The sequence below is a fragment of the Aplidium turbinatum genome, chromosome 3, assembly GCF_918807975.1.
Source record: "Aplidium turbinatum chromosome 3, kaAplTurb1.1, whole genome shotgun sequence".
Taxonomy (NCBI): domain Eukaryota; kingdom Metazoa; phylum Chordata; class Ascidiacea; order Aplousobranchia; family Polyclinidae; genus Aplidium; species Aplidium turbinatum.
The window spans coordinates 46,765,152-46,785,509 of NC_137474.1; the positions used below are offsets into that span (position 1 = coordinate 46,765,152).

At 39.0% G+C, this 20,358-nt stretch overlaps 1 protein-coding gene across 2 annotated transcripts; it reads right to left on the reverse strand.

Annotated features, from left to right (window-relative positions):
• Positions 1-1,217: 1,217 nt before the first annotated feature.
• On the reverse strand, positions 1,218-18,756 carry LOC145766205 (APOBEC1 complementation factor-like). Of its 2 annotated transcripts, none has more exons than XM_082577868.1 (13): positions 18,636-18,756; positions 18,307-18,503; positions 17,768-17,910; positions 7,492-7,659; positions 7,201-7,380; positions 6,573-6,729; positions 5,723-5,910; positions 5,436-5,572; positions 4,725-4,986; positions 3,806-3,863; positions 2,991-3,110; positions 2,631-2,729; positions 1,218-2,306 (listed from the first exon to the last, which is right to left on the reverse strand). In XM_082577868.1, exons 1-13 carry the CDS (start codon positions 18,655-18,657, stop codon positions 1,968-1,970), a joined length of 2,070 nt encoding a protein of 689 aa, XP_082433994.1. In that variant the 5' UTR covers positions 18,658-18,756; the 3' UTR covers positions 1,218-1,967. The 2 variants fall into 2 exon arrangements, with proteins under 2 accessions (XP_082433994.1, XP_082433995.1); XM_082577869.1 differs by having other exon boundaries at positions 2,055-2,306; positions 4,685-4,986.
• Positions 18,757-20,358: the final 1,602 nt, after the last annotated feature.

The following is a 20,358-nucleotide window of genomic DNA, read 5'->3' on the forward strand; positions in this document are numbered from 1 at the left end:
GTCACTCTAGGGGGAACAGAAAAAGTGACCAATGCAAACAGCCAAATTTTGCCATTTTTTCATGTCGCATTAATTTCATGGTGCTCCGCGACCTAATTAAATGCGATAGTGGTATTCTCCTTTTTGAGGTGCTATTCTTACCAGATTCATAATCGGCAATAATTTTTTCTGAATTTTTTAGGAGGGTGTTCAACGTCGTCCTTGGTAGGTCATGTTCTTCAGAAAATTTAGTCTTGTTCCTAATTTCGCCTTCTTTGAATTTCGTTACAATTTCATAATAGCTTGTAAGTTTAAGCACTTTACCTTTCTCTTCGTCATCCTGCGTTCCTGCAACTTTTGTTTGTCATGAAACAGTATTGTCGCAAATGAACCATGCACATGCTGAACAGCGCTTCTCTTATCGGCAACAGAGCACGTGCGCGGTGCTCGCACACCCGCAATCGACCAGACCTACGTACTCCACGCATGTGCGTCTGGCCCGATAGAGTGTGTGCGTGCACACGTCTTAGCGCAGTAATTTCTTCTCGAAAGAGTCTGTAAATGCCACGCCAGCATTTGGGTGGATGACAACTTAGACGAATTTTACGTCCCAGGGGAAGAAAAACAGTGACGAATTGACGAATTATGCGATGACCACTTAACCGAACTTGATTGTGTACAAAAGATAGGCTTTCTGCCGGGACCTGGCAATCATTGACGACTTGGGCAAACTGACGAGTTTTCCGAAGACGAGTTATCCAAGTTCTACTGTACAATCAAATTACAAAATTTGGTTGTCATCAAATGGTTAATTTCAACGCTTGCGTGTAGGGGCGTAGTCAGGGGGGCAATTAATTGCCCCCCAAAAATATTTTTATATATGCACCTACTAAAAGAGTTTTAAGCCGGATCTGCAATGATGCAAATAAATGGAACATAGAGGTGACGTGGAACAGCATCAAGGAATCTTTCTCACTAAGCTACGTGATACATCACCAACCGCGACCGGATAATTTTCCAGGCAATCAATTTGATCACTGACTGCCCATAGCTGCTGGTTAATGGAGCTATAGCTCACGTTAAACAAGGATGTGCGCTTTATCTCAGAGATATGTTGCTCTTCCGTCGAATATTTAAATCTGCCCAGAATCTACTGAGCTTGCGCAGACAGTCTGGAGTTGACAAACCCGGCACTGCAGCCAGAATTCTGATCAGCCTCATTCTTACACAGCTTGTACTTCACTTGTTCACTTTCAGCTTTTATTCAATTAGTAAATTTACAATTGATTAACAAGACAATCACATAATCGCGATGACACAAAATCACAGGATTTTTAATTCAAATTCGCGGCCGGCGAGCTCATTCTTGATTCAACAATTCATTCGATATTTGAAAAAATGAAACTTTGCAGAAAACGATACAAAATAAAAACTTTCATATAAACTCGGCAATAGGTCAACATTTATTTATTGAACGCTTATTTCACCAATTTCTTTTAATAAATAAATTGCTTTAATCTTGATTTTTCATTTCACCAAAATTTTGTTAAATTAACATTTTGTGACGTCACAATAGCGGCAACGAAGCCGACGGCGCCTTATTGGCTAAAATAAAGAAATCTTTGTGACGTCAAAAAGTATAAAAACACTGAAGGCATTTTAAAAGAACAAACGTAAAATCTAAAAGGCTGAAGGTGACATTCTGTCATATATTTAAATGACGTCATATTTATGTCGCTGTGACGTCATAGCGACAAACACGGGAACTGACAATGACACAGTAACTGATTGGACGGTAGCAATATGTACAGTGAGGCTGAAGAATTGAGCATTGTGACGTTAAGCTTTTTCTAGTCACACATCGACGCATCTACAAGCACAACAACTACTTACAAGCTACAAATCACCTGATTACACAATCACATCATATTTACAATGATTCCACGTCAATCGCCATAATCTGCTGCCAAACAAAGTGGTGAAGCATCTCAGTAATGCGCGTACGCCTCACTGGCTGATGGGTAGCTAACTGCCCCAAACACTGGGTATCCATTCAAGTACCCACTATCGGGGTTGTATACAGGGGTTTGGTAGCCGTTCACTTCAGCCCCGCCCATTGATATGGCGGCCACGCCCCTCGTGATGTCATCAGCAACGTACACGGAATTGTCGGCGTTGAGCACTCCGAGTACGTGGGAGGCCGCCACTTCTTTGGCCGACTCAAGGGAGGTACACAATTTGGTAGGGGTGTACTGGCTGGGGCTGGGCGATTTGTGCGGACTGCACTCCCCCGGGGATTTGCTGCTGTCCGATGATTGAAGTTCCACCTGAGCGCAACAATGAATGGTCGTCAGCTCGTAAGTATTACAATGGTCGCTCCAGTTACTGACCAGTATTACTGTTGGTGTGACAACTACATCCTCTGTTGACCAACATGGTGAACAGCTGCGTCGCTGACAGGCTAGACGCCCTTAGTGATAAATTAAATGTAAAAGTGGTCCCTAAAGTAGCTAAACGATGTTTTGTGTCAACAGCATAAAAAATTAATTTTTATCTGCGATCCTAGTGCAACCATTTGAGTCTACTAAAGATGAAGATGCCAATAGTTAGTAAACATTGACTCCGACCTGCCGGTTAGCCTATAAACTTACTCGGTATAAGTACAGTTGGCGGCCATTCAGGCCAACGGCCGAGTGGGGCTTGTAATCCGGCATCCCCAGCCCCTCCTTCATGCAATATTCCTCCAACAGCTGCAAGCAAGACAAGAAATGACGTTTATATCTTTGATATCTTTCCATTTCATCAAGCAAGTTTATTAATTTTATCCAAGTCGCCGACCGCGGCAAAGTGACGACCCAGTTCGATAGACGCGTAATCCTCATCTAGCTGTGATTGTTATAGCTATATCTTGTTTAAATTTACATAACTTTTTGGTAACTAAATCTTCTTCTAGACTTTTGTCTTCTACAAAGGAAGTGTCGTCAGTGCCTGTCTATTGTGTCGTCACAAACCTGTATTGATGACTTCTGTGGGTTGCTGTGCTTGAGCGACAGTGGGTTGATAGGGGTGAGCTCCATACCGGGCTGTAAGTCGTATTTCTCTCCCTGCCCCTGCCGTTGGGCCGACACCCCCTGAAATGCACAAGTAAATTTATTCCACACTTGTTGCTTGATACAATGCGGCACAAAAATAAACAGATTGAAATTGCAATTCGATCACCCATAAATTTTAGGCTTCTTTGAATCATATTTGAAAATCTTAATATTTTTTTGGTTTATATCAGGTCTTCAGTGGATTGAAATCCAAAAAAATATCTTCTCTAAATTCAAGTTTTGCAAATATTTTAGTTAGACGCTTTTTGAGACCAACGTCAATAATTTATGGTAGCCACTTTAACAAGGAAAAATTCTGCCACTGCAATTGATTAGAATGCACCGCCAACCAGTCATAAGCTACGTTTTCTATGACGTGAAAAAGAGCGAAAAGAAGATGATACAAAGCAAATCAAGTGATGGATTTGCTGTCAGCTGGTTGGCTTAGGGGTTAAGGTTAGGGCTTGAAAGTAGTCATTTCGTTGACACGGGTTCGATTCCCATCACTGCTATTGCCCTTTTTTCTTCTGTAATTACCAAATAAAGTTCAAAACAAGCATTAACTCTCTGGCTGAGTGCTAGAAAGGTCACAATTGGACGGTAGCCTCCTATAACATGTTCTGATTGGTTGGCGGTTGCATGGTAGTCATTCGCAGTGGCAGAATTTCTACTTGTTAAAGTGGCTACCATAATTTATGGCAAACGTCATCAAATTATGACGCAGCAGGTCCTACCTGATACTGTTGTGGCCACTGGGGGCGCCTGTAGTGATTGTAGTAAGTCGTCTGGAACCTGAGAAAAAGATTAATTGTTAACTCACAATCTGATTGGTTCAATTGTTTAACAACAATGAAGAGACGTAAAGACCCGCAGAGCAAATTAAGACATTTCACTTCAAATTAAAGCACAATTAAATAAATTTAAATTAGGAGACAACCATAAAAATTAAAACGACCTCAAATCATCACTACAACTAACACAGCGTCTTGTTATTTGTGGAATTAATGGACGAAGGTTAGAACCTACAACAATGCTACTACCGATTCGTCACAAAACCCAATTGTTTTGTCTTCAATGAAGTCATGACATCACTGCATGGCCACATGGTGGCAGACAAGCGTCTATTTTGAATAGATTGTTACGTCATACAAGTACAGAAAGTGCGTTTCATCAATTAGCGATTTGCTTCTACTGAATTGTTTACATTTCAATTGTAAATTATACAACTAGGTCTTCTGTCGTTGGAGACAATTAATTGGAATTAACCACTGACTATAGGCTCGTGCGCTCAATCGCAGTTTGTCAATCTTGTTTCTTACTTTGTGACATCATAATCTGAAGCTTTATATGCGCCTATCAAGACCCAAACCACTGAAAAGAACTTGATGAAATATTTTTGTTTTTTGTTTTCGTAAACATTGTTTCAATTCTACTCGAAAATGTTGTGAAAGAAAAATTTTGTTACATCATTAAAATCTCGCTGTAGGTTTGTCAACTTCAGCAAACGTTCAAAACAAAAAAGGAAGCCTCTGAATTGTGCTTAGTTGTGATTAAATTATGAGGTAATCAAATCCAATTGATACCGAACAATGTATTGATTGTTGATTGCACACCTGCGGATCACCACTAAGCATGGGGATCTCTGTGCCATACCCTCCGCGCCCGAGATTAAGAAGATTCCTTGCTCCCACGCCACGTGCGATGCCGCGATTCCGACCTCGCAGCGATATTCCACGTCCTTGGGTCCCTGTTCCCCCAGTTGTTGCTCCAGGAATTCCCAAAGGTACCCCAGCGGCTCCAATTTGAGGAATGCCGATCGTCTGGAGCGTGGATGGAACGGAATATCGGGGGTTCTGGGGGATTGTGGGAATGGTTGTTGCAGCATAGGGGACTCCTCCGTAATATATTGGAGCTCCTGAAGAAACAGATGGGCAACTTAATTGTGGAGAAAAATTGAAAGCTATTCATCAAACATTTAATTCCATTTCTCGGAATGAATGCGAATTATATATCAACTGAATATCAACATGATCTTGTGATAGTTTAGCTTAGTTAACACCAGAAGAGTAGATCATATTGAATCAAGGCTAGAAGTTGGCTCTCGTTGGCTGCTTCTTGTCAAGGCACCCATCAGCAATCTCGCCACTTCATTGATCTTTCAGTTACTTGGTGGATGGAGCGTTCCTATCTGGGTTGGAAAGTTGAAAGTTCGATACCTGCCTTGGGGTCGGACCAAGAACTCCAGACACACACCAAAATGCTCTCGGTAAGGCACCCTTGGTTTGATAATAGGCTAATTATTCTTCATGCTTCCGTTCAAAACAATGAACTTATTACAATAAGTGGCTTTGTTTATCAACCAACCTGGAAAAGTGTAAGCAGTAGCTGCAGCGGTGGCGGGGTCCAGTCTGGGGTCGTACGTGGTAGCAATGAATCCGGGATATGCAGCGGCAAAGGTTTCTGGGGTTTCGCTGGGTACCCTGTTAGCCGCTCTCGTGTATCTGGATGCAAAACATGGACGTCTTGAATTGTGGTGAAATATGAGCTAACACTTTGCCATATGAATTTGTTAAAAATATTCAAATCATTTTTGTTTTTTTCTCTTCCCAGCTAATTTCTAGAGCTAAGCTTTCTTGTCATTGCTTTTTCACCTGACGTAAGTTTCACGGTCCACTGGTTTCGCCAGAGTGACTTCCATCGGAGCTCCATCAAGCAGCTTTCCATTGAGCGCGTGCATACACTTCAAGGCGTTCTCCCTCTTGTTGAAGTGAACGAACCCGTAGTCCCGAATCTTTTTCACTCTCTCTATCGCCCCCGGTGGTACCAATGCAGTGAATTCCTTTGGAAATATATTATTACCAAACAAAGTAAGCTGGAGGATACGTTATCTTGTACACATGGTCTAAGTTAGCCGGCAAACTTGCAAAACACAAACCACCTACAATGTATCAGCCTTTACGATCAACAAAACCTCTCTAGACTGTTGTGCAAACACTCTACAATCCCAGCTAGGAAAATTTGCCTTTGTTTACATAACTTCAACATCATCATCATCATCATCATCCGTTCAGTCGTTTACGACTCTCGGTCACTCTATACGTCATCTTTCTCCACATCTCTCGATCCCACGCAGCCTCCTTCAATTCATGCACTCCCATGCCACTGTCATTTACAATCGTGTCAAGCCATCTTGTTTTCGGGCGCCCCCTTCCTCTTCCTCCGCTCACCAAACCAAGCATGATGTCTTTTTCCATTGATTTGCTTCTCATTATGTGGCCAAAATATGAAAGCTTCTGCCTGACGATTCTAGCTTCTAGGGATATGTCCGGTTTAATTTGTTCAAGAATTTTCTCGTTTGTTATTTTGGCTGTCCAAGGAACACGCAGTAACCTTCTCCAACACCACAATTCAAATGCGTCAATACTTCAACATCACTACAAGTTAAAACTATGAACAACTGGCAACCCTTGCTTGCTGGAAGATTGCCCTTCCCACTCTCACCTTCTCTAGTTGTTCCTCTGTCGTGTTCAGCATCAGATTTCTGACGTAGAGGATCTTTACCGTCGCCATGACGTCATCGTCGACCTCAACTTCAGGTTCGGCCCAATCGACCGCGATAGGATGGCCCCACACTTGAGGGCGAGTGTGCATCAACTTTCTACAAAAAAATTGCGCATCTTTACAACAATGAGTAAAGACTTGGTTAAAATTTGACTTTTCCCATCTTTTCTATGTCTAGTCTAATTCAAATTTGTAAAGCAATTATAGTTCATTTACTGTAGGAGCACGTACACATATTCATATCAAGCGATGCTGGTTCGGCTCTCGGGGTGTGCGCTTGAGCAACACATTCTAAGAACTGCTTTCTATTCAGCGGCATCTAATGGATGGAATAACTCCCCGGCAACAATATTTCAATAGTCGGAAACTTTAATCTGTCAATCTTGGTGACCGAGCCTGAGTCAGTGGCTCAAAGCTTCTACAAGTATGCAAAACTGCTAGGGTTAAGCTCTCAAAGAAGCTTTCCAGTCCGAAGATAAGGGTTCAATCAATCACTAAAACTGTATTCACTACTGAACACGAAGAGCATGAAAAATCTTCCTCGTGTCACTTTCATCATGATGCCTACCTCCTCGCCATGGCCGCTGTGTGATGGTCTTGGTATTCTACGAACGCGAAGCCTCTGTTTTTGTTCTTATCTGCAGCGGAGGGATATACGATTGCATCCACCACCCCTTCCGTAATCTTCTGCATCTCCGTCAGTATCTCTTCTTTCGTCTTTGTCTTTGGGATTCCTCCAACAAACAACCTATTCAACGTCACATAGAAGAGGTTAAGAATGATTTTTAAGTCATAAAAATTGAATTAAAACATCATAAAGGAAGTTTGTGACCCATCAACCACGTCACAAAGCACCCACCTACAATTGTCCACGCTCTTGCAGACTCCCAGCAGCCGGCCCTTCCGTATCTCGTAATTGTTCAGCTCTTTCAAAGCTCTTCTTGCGTCGTTCTGCGCGCAATATTTCACGAAAGCGAACCCACGGTTGTTGCCGTTGAAATCCATCATCAGTCGCAGCTCGAAGATTCTGTGACGTAATAATCGTAGAATAATGTTGCTGGAATCGATAATTTGATCAAAATGAAACTTTTTCCAAGAAAAATAATTCAAAACAAAATGAAGACATGGAGGTTTGTGTACAAACAAAATATTTCTAATTTTGACAACAAGCCTCATGCAAACAAACAAGATTTGACCTAAGCGTCGTTTTATCAAATTGAGAAATTTCGCTTTAAAGTTATATCAATTGTATGTTATAAAACGAAGTTGTGATCTTGTCAAAGGTTTGTATTCAAACCGCAACTGTGCGGGCTACAAGCTCAAGACGTGGCACACAAGAAGCGAGGTTCGATGAAGCGCGATCTTGATCGTTATTCGATCGTTCGAGTTCGATCACAGTTCAGTTTCACTTTTGTTTTGTTTTGGTCACAATAATTGCAATAAACAAGCACACAACAAAAGGTAGAAAAAAGGTAGCAGCGACAAAACGCGAACACTATGAAGTATTTTAGAATGACGTCAAATAACAAGCAAGAAAATGCATAATGCAGCCAGGTTGAGTTGGTAGGCGCGGATCAACTTTAGACAGGTCAGGTGACTATTGTCCTGTATGAGATGATGACCAGTGGCGCCGCCAGACCTTCAACAATGGGGGGGCAAAATATTGACAGTGCAAGACAGTAGCGTAGTCAAAAAATTTGAAAGGGGGGGTGTTGACAACCGGCGGGCGCAGCCCGATGGCGTGTTTGCCGAAGGCGACACTTAGCGGCGGGGGGTCTGGGGGGCCTCCCCCAGAAAATTTTGAAAAATTACTTTCAGTTTGGTGCATTCTGAGAGCATTTTCAACAAAATTGTGGGTATGAATATTTCTGTAAAATGGTGCTGTCCGGTGGCATAGCAAAAGAATAAGATCATGTTTTCTTCGGCATTTTTCGGAAATAAAGCTAAGTCTCTGTGTTTTCTTGTTGCTAATTCCAGACTGAGATATTTGAATGTTTGGTATTGGCAAAACTCGCTCTTTTAATGCAGTTTCGTTTAAAATTAGGCAAACTTTGTTTTAGAGACATAGGTTGATTGCTTTTTTTGCGAGATTATTACAGTTTTATTATTTATCAATTTTCTCCTTGGTTGATTCAAAAAGCGATCTTATTCCGGTAAGTCACTAACTTTTATGCTCTGAAGTCAACCCAAAGTTTAGAAAATGTAACGTCATAGAGGTCATACATCTTGATGAGTGTCAAACAAAAAGCTTTGAGACAATGAAGTTACTTTAGGCTATTTCTGATATATTCAAGTTTTGTATAACGAATAGCTGTTTAGATGTTAATCTAGATCGAACATGCGATCTCAGCAGTTTCAGATGGCTTGCATCCTTGCACAGTTTGACGAGAAATTACATCATAGGCTAAAGCTTTTCTTGTAAACAATGTATTAACATCCGTAAATTCAATTTAAAAGGTTGAAACCCCCGAACCCCCCTCCCTTGGCTACGCCACTGGTGCAAGACAGTTAGACAGTGGTATATTATTTAATTTCTCTTGTTTTCTACCACGGCTGGAAAAAATGTTTAGCTTCCCGGGAATATGTTTTTTAGAGAAAAAAGTTTCCGCGGCTTACAATCACGATAATGAGAACCTTATATTTTACTGATCTCGGGGGCTGACGTAAACCTTAAAAGTCATGTCGACATATTCTTGATGCCCCCCCTTATCGAAAATTGTTCTTTGTAATACCGCTTTGAAGGAGGATTACGAGTTACGACTATGAACAAAAGAATAAATTTAAAACTTCATTTTGAATTAAAAAGACATGACGTAATGTCTTCCAACCTTAGTTATATATTTTTTCATTACGTAACGTCTTGTAGGAATAAATTGAAAATCAGTATGATCACTCAAAATGAAAGCAATGGGACTACGAATCCTCACTAAACCAATCAATCAATGGTCTTGTTGCACCGAAGATGACAACCTTACATTTTACTGATCTCCGGAGCTGACGTAAACCTTAAGGCATAGATCTGTTGACTCAATGCAAACCCTTTGAAGGTTGGGGGGTTGTCAATTCAACTTTTTTGTATCAACAGTTGTATCTCTAAAACCACTGAGGCTGCGACTACGAGATTTCTTGATTTTTCCTAACTTTTATTCACCTCTATTGAGCTGAAATTTTGAGCGAATAAAGGTTATATATTGAAAGATATAAGGTATTTCTCAGCACATCCTCTGAAATATTTCATATTCTAATTGTGAAACATTTTCCCATCAGCTGGATGAAAGTAATTAATTTGGCCCATGTCTCGTTAATCCTAACTGTTTCACAGCGTGAAGGGCATTGGCTGTATGTAAAATAATGTAAAAAAAAATTAATCACAACATTACAATGCACGTTCTTCATTACTCTACCAAAAAATAATGTGTAAACTCAGGCTACAAATTACACTCATAAGTGACCTCAACATTACAACGTATATGAGCAGTGCTAAAATTCATATAGTTTTAATTTTCGGATATGCTCAGAGTGAATAATTTTACAAAGTGAATCCCAAATTTTGAAACCGTGCCAAAATAACAGAGATATCACTCCTAAAGCATAAGAAGAATCGACAGCCCCCCCCAAACTGAGCAAGACTCCAGGAGCCCAACCTTCTAAGGGTTAAAAGTCATGTCGACTTATTCTTGATGCCCCCCTTATCGAAAATTGTTCTTTGTAATACCGCTTTGAAGGTGGATTACGAGTTACGACTATGAACAAAAGAATAAATTTTAAACTTCAATTTGTATTGAAAATACATGACGTAATGTCTTCCAACCTTATCACATTTTTTTCATTACGTAATATTTACCACCACCAAACCACTTTTGACGACCGAATTTGTTAATTTATTATTCGGTAAAATGTTTAGATGATGTCACGTCATTACGCTGATTTGAGATATAATTGCATTCATGACGTCGTATGGATGAAAAACTTTTACAAGTTTTATACTCTGCTGAGATTAAAGAAGAAACATAAATGATAAATATTGGAGAAATTGAGTCTTCTTTACAACTTAAGAATTGAACAACTCAAAACTGCTGAAACAAAACGTTTTGTTTAAGTGAAATAATCACTGCAAGCAACCAATGCCAAAATGCGGGCGGAAGAAGTCATGGGAGTGTGAGGTATCAAAAATTTAACAGGTTGTTATTTTTCTACATCAATGTGACGTTAGTTAAAACTTTAAAAAGTCTATATATCTTTGCTTCTGTAGAAAATCTTTTTATCTACTGTACAATTTAGTCATCAAGGTTTTCCATACTTTTTTTAAAGAAAGAGCTTTTACCCCCCCCCCCCCTCCCCCCTTTGCAACTTGAGTTGACTTACTTGAGGTTGGGATCCAAATATTAAAAAAATAATATTAATAAGTATTAATAAAAAAAAAAAATTAAAAAGATGATGCCCAAAACATTGGGGGGGCAGCTGCCCCGCCTGCCCCTCCCCTGCCGGCGCCACTGATGATGACCGGTGCCTTGTTTAAAGAGATTCGAGCATTACACCAAAATGCGCTAATTTACTGCACATGAGAACTAATCCCTTTGTGCTTCTTCAAAAAACCTGGTTTGATAAAAATGGGGATGACTTTGCATTTTTATTTTTCGCGATAACCTTGTGCTGTTACTGCTGTTGGTAGATGTAACAGAAGGCAAAGTGTGTTTGATTAGAATGCTTCTGTTCTTTTACAGTTTTGAACAAAGTTATTTCATTTAATTGTAAATGAGTTTGATTTGCGCATACAAAAGCGAGGAAGGAAAAACTTTGCATTTGCAAAGAATTTTGAGGTCAAGCAATTTGTGGTGAATCACGCAGGCAATTCCATTGTGTGCGCATAATGCTTTATGGCGATCTCAATGACTTGCATTATTCAGTTAATGTTTGATATGTTTCGGTCGCTGCCGCGGGAACAGTCAACAATAGGGCCACTCTGTTTGCTTTGTTAATATTGGAGCACATATTTCTGGAAACCAGCGCTAAAGAAATGAAAGCGCGCACGGACGCTTTATGGTCCATTCAACGGGGCAAGTCTAATTTTGCTGATGCTCAGTTCGTTTTCAATTTACAACCAACTGCCCGCCACTGGAGGTCAGTAACACAAAATAGACGTAAAGATCGCGCGACTTGTCGCTTCACCAGTTCATCCTACAGGGTCAGGATCCGATTGTTTGCATTAGCTAATTTACGAGATATGAGCTTTCAGCAAAAGCAGTCCGCAGACGTTGGAACCATAATGTTGGAAAATGCTTTCCTTGTCCTTGAGTGCGAATAGCTAACAACACCATTGTTAAATGATATGAGATGTTCTACTGGTGCAAATTAAGCTAAACTATCACAAGATGTATACAGTGACAATCTGCTTTTATTCCGACGTTTCGTCAATCAGACACGACTGACTTCTTCAGGGGGCTAGACCAGGTAGTGACTACCTGTCTAGCATGGCAAAACACAGGACATATTGCTGAAAACAACTAAACATGCAAAATGAAAATTCAACTTCTGGACAAAAACTTATCGCGCGCAAAGTTTGAAATAAGTTAGAAAAAAGGGGGACTTAATTGCGATCAACAAGAAACTTAAATAACAACAAGATAGGAGAGTGAACGGCATGAGTCATGAATCGAGTTTTGTACGCACTACTGCACAGTTTTACAATCAGCATGAAACCAATTTAAAAAAACGTCAAATCAGCACTTACAATAGTTTTTTGTAGATAGCGGGAAAAGAGATGCCATCATTGCGATTCATTACATGAGGCTTTTGATTGATGAACCAACTTTCAGAAAACATTCGCTTTTTATAATCACTTTCAACTTTTAGAATTTTAGAATTGCTCCAAGTTATTTTATGATCTGAAGTTATGGCATGCATGCAAGGAGCGGAATGTTCAGGGCGTTGATATTTGAAAGCTCTTTTGTGTTCATTAATGCGAGATTTGAGATCTCGTTTTGTTTGGCCAACATAAATTAAATTGCAATCATCACAAGAAACTTGGTACACTAAACCTGAGATTTCGCTTTGATTCAAGGGGTCTTTTAAAGATGGCAAAAATTTACTTATTGTCAAGAAAGGTTTCAAAGCGACTTTTACACCAATTTCATTTAAGATACGCCGAATTTTTTCAGAAACTCCCTTAACATAAGGTAAAGAAACAAAAGACTTATACTGGGTAGATGGGGGTACTAAACTTTTAGGTTGTCGTTGGCAAGCATGCTTTCTTGGAAATCCATTGAGGCGCAAAGTATTGTGTAATGCTTTGTTCTGTCGTGAACGTTCATGCGGATCTGCGACATGTGTGTCAATGCGGTCATACAAAGTTTTAGCTACAGTAAGTTTTTGATGTTTGGGATGGTGTGAATTAAAATTTAAATATCTGTCAGTGTGTGTGGGTTTTTTGAAAATTGTAGTGGTCAACGTGTTTGTGGCATTGTGACGAATAACTGAGACGTCTAAAAATGATATGGAGTTGTTTTTTTCATGTTCTGTTGTGAATTGAATTGAAGAAGATATGCTATTCAAATGTTGATGAAATTGGTTGACCGCAGACTTTTTTATAATGCAAAAAGTGTCATCTACATATCTCACCCAAAGTTGCGGTGGTGTATGGAATGAAGTGATGGCAGTGCGCTCAATGTATTCCATGAAAATGTTAGCCACGACCGGGGAAATGCAAGAACCCATCGGCGTACCATAAATTTGACGATAAAGAACGTTATTATAACAAAATACAGTAGACTCAAAACACAATTTCAAAGCTTCTGTGACGTCATTGATAGAAAGTTTAGTGCGTTCGTGTAAAGACTTATCTTGCGAAAGTAGTAGAGAGATAATCTGCAAACATTCTTTGAGAGGAACGGAAGTAAATAAGCTCACAACATCAAAAGAAACAAAGCAATTATTGCAATCAACAGAGGTGTTTTTGATTAATTGTACAAACTCAGATGAATTTTTTACAGTGTATTCTTGGTTCAACAATGGCGATAAAATATCAATTAAAAATTTCGATAAATTATAAGTAGGCGAACCGATAAAGGAAACGATAGGTCGAAGAGGGGTGTGGTTTTTATGAATTTTGGGCAATCCATAGATTTTCGGAGTTACACTCTTATTACACTTAAGACGATGATAAACTGGCATGGTGATTTTTCGTTGAGTTGCAAATCGCCAAACTAGTTTGTTTACAGATTTTTCAATAGATGCAATAGGATTAGGTCTACGTCTTAAAATTTTATATGTAGTATTGTCATTTAAAAGTTCAGAGAGTTTGTTATGATACTCAGAACTGTCCATAATTACCGTTGCGTTCCCTTTATCGGCTTTCATTATTTTGATGGAGCTGTCAGATTTCAGTTCTTTTAAAGCTGTCATTTCTTCTGGAAGAAGGTTAGGTGGTGGGGGTCTTGCCGTATTCAGAATTTGAGTAATCTTTGATCTGGCCATTGCAACACCAGCTGCGTCATTTACTCCTCTGTATCCTTTTTCTGTTGCCGCTACAATATCTAATTTAGGAATTGACTTGGGCGAAATGGCAAAATTGAGACCTTTTTTCAACACTTTGATTTGAGGTTTAGTGAGTTCTTTCTGGCTTAGATTTTTCACCCATCGGTTTGTCAACGATGATGTATCATTTCTTTCTGAGAGCTGTGTTTGTCGTAAAGCAGCTAACTTTTTTTCATGAATTTTCTTTGTTTTATTGTTTGAAGAATGTTGCGTTTTAGTAGAGTAATGCAGTAAATCTTGGACATGGCCTGACTTTAGCTTGCTCTTCAAAAAGTCATAAAGTTGATTATAAAATGATTTTTTCTTCTTAATTTGAAAGTGACATTCCGTTATGCGCAATTTTAAAAATTCAAAACCGTGTTTAGACGCTAATCGAAAACCACGAGATGTGCGAATAGGGGGAGAAAACTGTAGACTTTTAGGAAGAATTCTTTCTCTCAAACAGCAATGATTAAACTTGAGATGCTGATATAATTTGCTAATCTTCAAATTTTCATTCACAAGTTTCCTCGCTTTTCTTAACACGTCCTTGCCATATTCTTTTCTGATAATGCTGAAAATTGAATGAGGCTGTTCACCAGGCATTAAATTAAATGATATGAGATGTTCTACTGGTGCAAATTAAGCTAAACTATCACAAGATGTATACAGTGACAATCTGCTTTTATTCCGACGTTTCGTCAATCAGACACGACTGACTTCTTCAGGGGGCTAGACCAGGTAGTGACTACCTGTCTAGCATGGCAAAACACAGGACATATTGCTGAAAACAACTAAACATGCAAAATGAAAATTCAACTTCTGGACAAAAACTTATCGCGCGCAAAGTTTGAAATAAGTTAGAAAAAAGGGGGACTTAATTGCGATCAACAAGAAACTTAAATAACAACAAGATAGGAGAGTGAACGGCATGAGTCATGAATCGAGTTTTGTACGCACTACTGCACAGTTTTACAATCAGCATGAAACCAATTTAAAAAAACGTCAAATCAGCACTTACAATAGTTTTTTGTAGATAGCGGGAAAAGAGATGCCATCATTGCGATTCATTACATGAGGCTTTTGATTGATGAACCAACTTTCAGAAAACATTCGCTTTTTATAATCACTTTCAACTTTTAGAATTTTAGAATTGCTCCAAGTTATTTTATGATCTGAAGTTATGGCATGCATGCAAGGAGCGGAATGTTCAGGGCGTTGATATTTGAAAGCTCTTTTGTGTTCATTAATGCGAGATTTGAGATCTCGTTTTGTTTGGCCAACATAAATTAAATTGCAATCATCACAAGAAACTTGGTACACTAAACCTGAGATTTCGCTTTGATTCAAGGGGTCTTTTAAAGATGGCAAAAATTTACTTATTGTCAAGAAAGGTTTCAAAGCGACTTTTACACCAATTTCATTTAAGATACGCCGAATTTTTTCAGAAACTCCCTTAACATAAGGTAAAGAAACAAAAGACTTATACTGGGTAGATGGGGGTACTAAACTTTTAGGTTGTCGTTGGCAAGCATGCTTTCTTGGAAATCCATTGAGGCGCAAAGTATTGTGTGATAGTTTAGCTTAATTTGCACCAGTAGAACATCTCATATCATTTAATTTAATGCCTGGTGAACAGCCTCATTCAATTTTCAACACCATTGTTGTTAGCTATTCGCAAATTACAGCGAATCGCTGTACTAGTGAGTACTGAGTAGCCTACTCTCGTGCTGATAGTCCATAAGAACGCTCCTTCTTCACAAAATATTGAGAAGATTGAAAGAAACGCGAGAACCAACTGATGACATCACGATTCACATTTCCCTTATGACCTTCCCAAATAAACTTTTGTTCCATTTTTGTTTCAACATAGATTCAAGTTCTAGCGCGGTTGGTATCTGGTCATCTTGGTGGACTTGTTGTAAGTTTAAACAAGTAAATGTTAGGGCAATAAAAAGCTTTGAAGCTTGTTTGTTATATCACAAATGTTTTGTTATTGTTAAAATTGAGCTTGTAAGAAAGGAATTTTCATCATTTCCACGATTCTTCACCGACCACTGTATGCCAGGACTCAATTAGTAACTGTTGAAACTGCTGAGGAAATATTTTAATGGAGCTGCACGAAGCGCTTTTCATGCCAACCAAAGTATGGAGTGTTGTAACTAGAACTCCAAATCGCAAGTAACTTGCTTTATAACCGAATAAAGCCCCAAACAGCCAATTGATCTGGCCCAGTACACATCTGAGCAGATTGTTGCCAGATCTGGACTAGATAAAGTGGTTGTCTGGGACATGAAGACACCAAAATTAAACTTCTGAAGAAACGTCCTCAGTTCTAGGATGAAACTTTCCAACACGAGCAAGCTGATGCAAAGAAAGCATTTGAAATGATGATGATGATGATGATGATGATGATGATGATGATGATGATGATGATTGAGTTTAGTCATGTATAGTCAAGTGAATGTTTTCAGCTCTTAAATTCTTTGTTGGTGGTAGAACAGATGATATTGGCAACTTAAAGTTGGGTTAGGTGAACAAATATTTGCTTTTCAACTTCGAATTGGTCTTCACTATTTCAGGGTTGCCATTACTCTGAACTCAATAATAAAGATATCAGCCAACAAAATACAAGTATATAAAAAAGAAATTTTTGAATGGCTGAAACTAACTTTTCTGTCACTAAAAATGAAATTACGAGTGCAAAGCAAAACAACAGCTGTTTTGTCAAAAATATTAAACATCAAAATTTCACGCTAAATTTTTATATAGAGATAAATTGTCCAATAACAGTGATCTGGCAACCCTGATCTTAACCGAAAGGTTGTTTGCTTTTAAAATATTTTGTGTAAACCTTTCAGAAAGTAATCAGTTAATTGTGATTGTATGGAATATTTTTGCGCCTGGTGTTGAACAAATATAAATTGTAATAATTCAAACACATCAAGGACTTTCCGCAATCAGAACTGATTTTTCGCTTTTTATGTTGCAACATATTTTTAAGAAAATCCAATTTCAGAGTACCATGTCTGCAAGCACAGAAATAGTCTTCTTTAAATTTAGTTTTGTTAAGTTTTCTACTGACTATCGGAAAGAATGTTTATAACTTATCTTAGTCTGCCCCGATAACTCAGTGGTTACGCCCCTGGCTCAACATCACGCGGAGCTGGTTCGGCTCTCGGGGTGTGCGCTTAAGCAACGCAGGACTGCTCTCCATTCAGCGGCACCTAGTGAATTGAATATTTTCCCAGCAACAACACTTCAACAATCAGTAAACTTCACTCTGCCAATCTCGGTCTGTGTCAAGAGACTCTACAATTTTGCGAAACTACCAGGAATAACCAATCAAGGCTTTGTCAGTCCGAGGATAAAGATTCAAAACCAACCAAACCACAATAGGACTCATTTTATAAAACTCGCAGATGTTCATATACAGTAGACCAGTTTGCTTTTGCCAAATTGGTTCTATCCTACCATTTAACTTTTAGATTCATGTGACCTTCACATAGCATTTTTGCTCAGACGTTTGTTTTGTTGGTTTGGTTCGAGATTATAGGACTTGCTAACAATTGTGGACCTTCCTCTCCTACTCCTCCCACCTTAAACTCGGGTACTCGATTTACCTTCCGCACTTTTCAAGGACCGGAACAAGTTCATCTTCGTACAAATCTCGTGGAAGCTTTCCTACAAAGATCTCGCATCCTTTTCCTGGAATCGCGTCTGTCCAGTTTGGAGGGGGTCCGCCGTACTTTCGCTGGCCGTTCTCCTGGCATTGTGATCACACAAGGTTAGTTTGTTTATTCATTATATTGCATTGTGATCACACATGGAGTTGTTTACTGGAGGAAACTTTGTTTAAACAATGTGATTTTTACAGGTAGACGCAACCGCTACGATTTCGGGATAGTCTGCTGAGCTAGTTGGATGGAAAATTATTAAAAATCTCTTGATGACATCTCAATCTCTTGAAATGTTTCTGGCAACAAAAGAGTTTGGTTGATTGTCTAAATAAGAACGCTAAGGCTACATTTGTTAGTGGGGCATCAGATCTTTTTAAAGGGCAACAACACTTCACTACTGTACCGACAAGAGGTTACCAATGTGAACGCGCAAAACGCAAGGTAGCCGTGAACAAGGCTGGCTTTAACCACACTCCTCTCACCTGCTTCAAAGCATATCCAGTAGTTTTGCATAAAGCCTGAAGGGCTGCCTCTTTTGCGGGGTTATTGCACAAAGGCTCGTGATTGGTCGAATCTGTTGATTGTTGATTGACAGTAATCATTTTCGTAGGCACTGCGAGGTCACTGTTGACACTATGACGTATTTGATTCGAAGCTCCGGCCGGAATTAAAAAGTAATCTAGAAAAGAGTAAAAAGTAACATAAAAGCAGTGAAAACAGGGAAATAGAAATAATCTATTGAAGTATGACTATAAGCAAAATATCACGAAAGTCAACACAAACATTCGTCACATCCAAACAATAAACTCACCGGCAGTTCCAATTGCCGTCATTGAAATATTTGTTGAATTACACTTTAATTACCGTTAATTACGTTAAATTGATGACTTAATTACGTTAAACAACTATTTTATTATTACGTGTTGTAAACCCTGCAGTAGCAAAGGAATTGACTGAACCACAACACGTCAGTCAAGGGTGCACACTACAGAGCATTGTGGTAAAGTTGAAAATTCAAAATGTTCTGAAAATTCGTCTTTTTTACATTGATTCAACGTCTGTAGATGTTAGAGGTTTTGTCGTCTGGGAAAATCGAAGTTGCTTATAATTACAAAGTTAATTATTCGACTGGCAATCCCGAATCGGCCTACACCAGCAACAACGTTCAAGGTTTGAAGTAAAAGTCAAAGGGAGAGTTTCTCATCTTAGCTCTTCCACTCCACACGAGACTTTTCATATTTGATAGTTGCAGGCTCTTTTATTCTGTTGCTTAATTTACGAGATAGCCTACTTCTGCACAGATGACAAAATAACTATGTTCCTGTAACTAATTGCACACCCCAGCACTGCGGATCTGTGGTCAGTCTGTATGAGGACTGGTTTTCTTGGCTCGTCATCCCAGGATGACATATGGCCCGGTCGCATAACGCATTCAATGAGGTGTCTCTGCTCTTCAGGAAACTATAAAAACCTATTCTACTGTGGAAACACTGGAGCGCACCAGAGCTCAAAGCTACACTTCTAAAACTCGTCCTCATCTTATTACAATTGACGTCATAAAGGACTCGATTACATTTTTTTCTTGATTTTTTTACAAAAGTTTTTTAATTTTGGCTGAACATTTTTCAATTTACTTCAGTGATTTATCTAATTATCATCGTACTTCTAAACGCCACTAACTAAGATTGTGAAAACCAAATCCAATCCTGTCAAGCAATCACGAGTGGGTTTTGAGGAAGGAAACTTTATTAAACCCAAAAAGGGGTTAGCCTAAATATTCATTGCTATTTTCACAATTTACAATTCTCCTTTTGAGTTTGTTTCAAAGAAAAGAAACAAAAAACCTCATCAGTGATGTTTCAAAAAGCTGAAAAATACAAGACATCTACCAACCCAGTTCGTTCTCGTATTGATGCTAATATATTATAGACAACTCACACACAGCGTTGTACAGGTAGGGAAGGTTATAGATGCCTATGTAAACATCACGTGGTTAGGCAAACATGGTCGTTGCCAAGCTAGGAACCCCAAAAGTTGGTTATTTACTCTCTATTGTTTTATGTGTTTGCCATCGCATCACGGCGTCTAACTCATGCAGCTGGTTTGTATTCAAGATAGACGATTCATCAAAACACATTAAATATAATTCCTGTTACATGGTTGGGTGAATAGAACAGGTACAAACATAAACTCGAACAGTTTTGGAGTCACCAGCTTTTTTAAACATTCATCAAGAATTGCGAATAACTTTCTTGCTCTTTGATTGCTGAATAATTTAGTAAACAATCCTCATAGTGACGTAACAACTTCTCACACAACAACAATCGCCACATTTCCGCATGTTTTGTTCTGCTGGAGCCAAAGCATTGTGAGTCAGATTTTTGGGAATGAGAGATAGATATGTAGATCATACATCTTTATAATAGATTTGGAAAACTTAATTGTAACCCCTTGAAGTTATTGCGTATAGAATCGAATTCGGCAAAACGTATCCTTGGTGTGACATAGCACCAGATGATCTGCTGTATGTATTC

Bases quoted from the DNA above. Each gene is read 5' to 3' on its own strand.
- LOC145766205 (XM_082577868.1), bottom strand. From the start codon at position 18,657: ATGACGGCAATTGGAACTGCCG. The intron at 7,381-7,491 runs GTGGGTGCTTTG...GACGTTGAATAG, and splicing joins AAGAGCGTGGACAATTGTAG to GTTGTTTGTTGGAGGAATCC. The intron at 3,864-4,724 runs GTATGGCACAGA...TCTTTTTCTCAG, and splicing joins CTTAATCTCGGGCGCGGAGG to GTTCCAGACGACTTACTACA.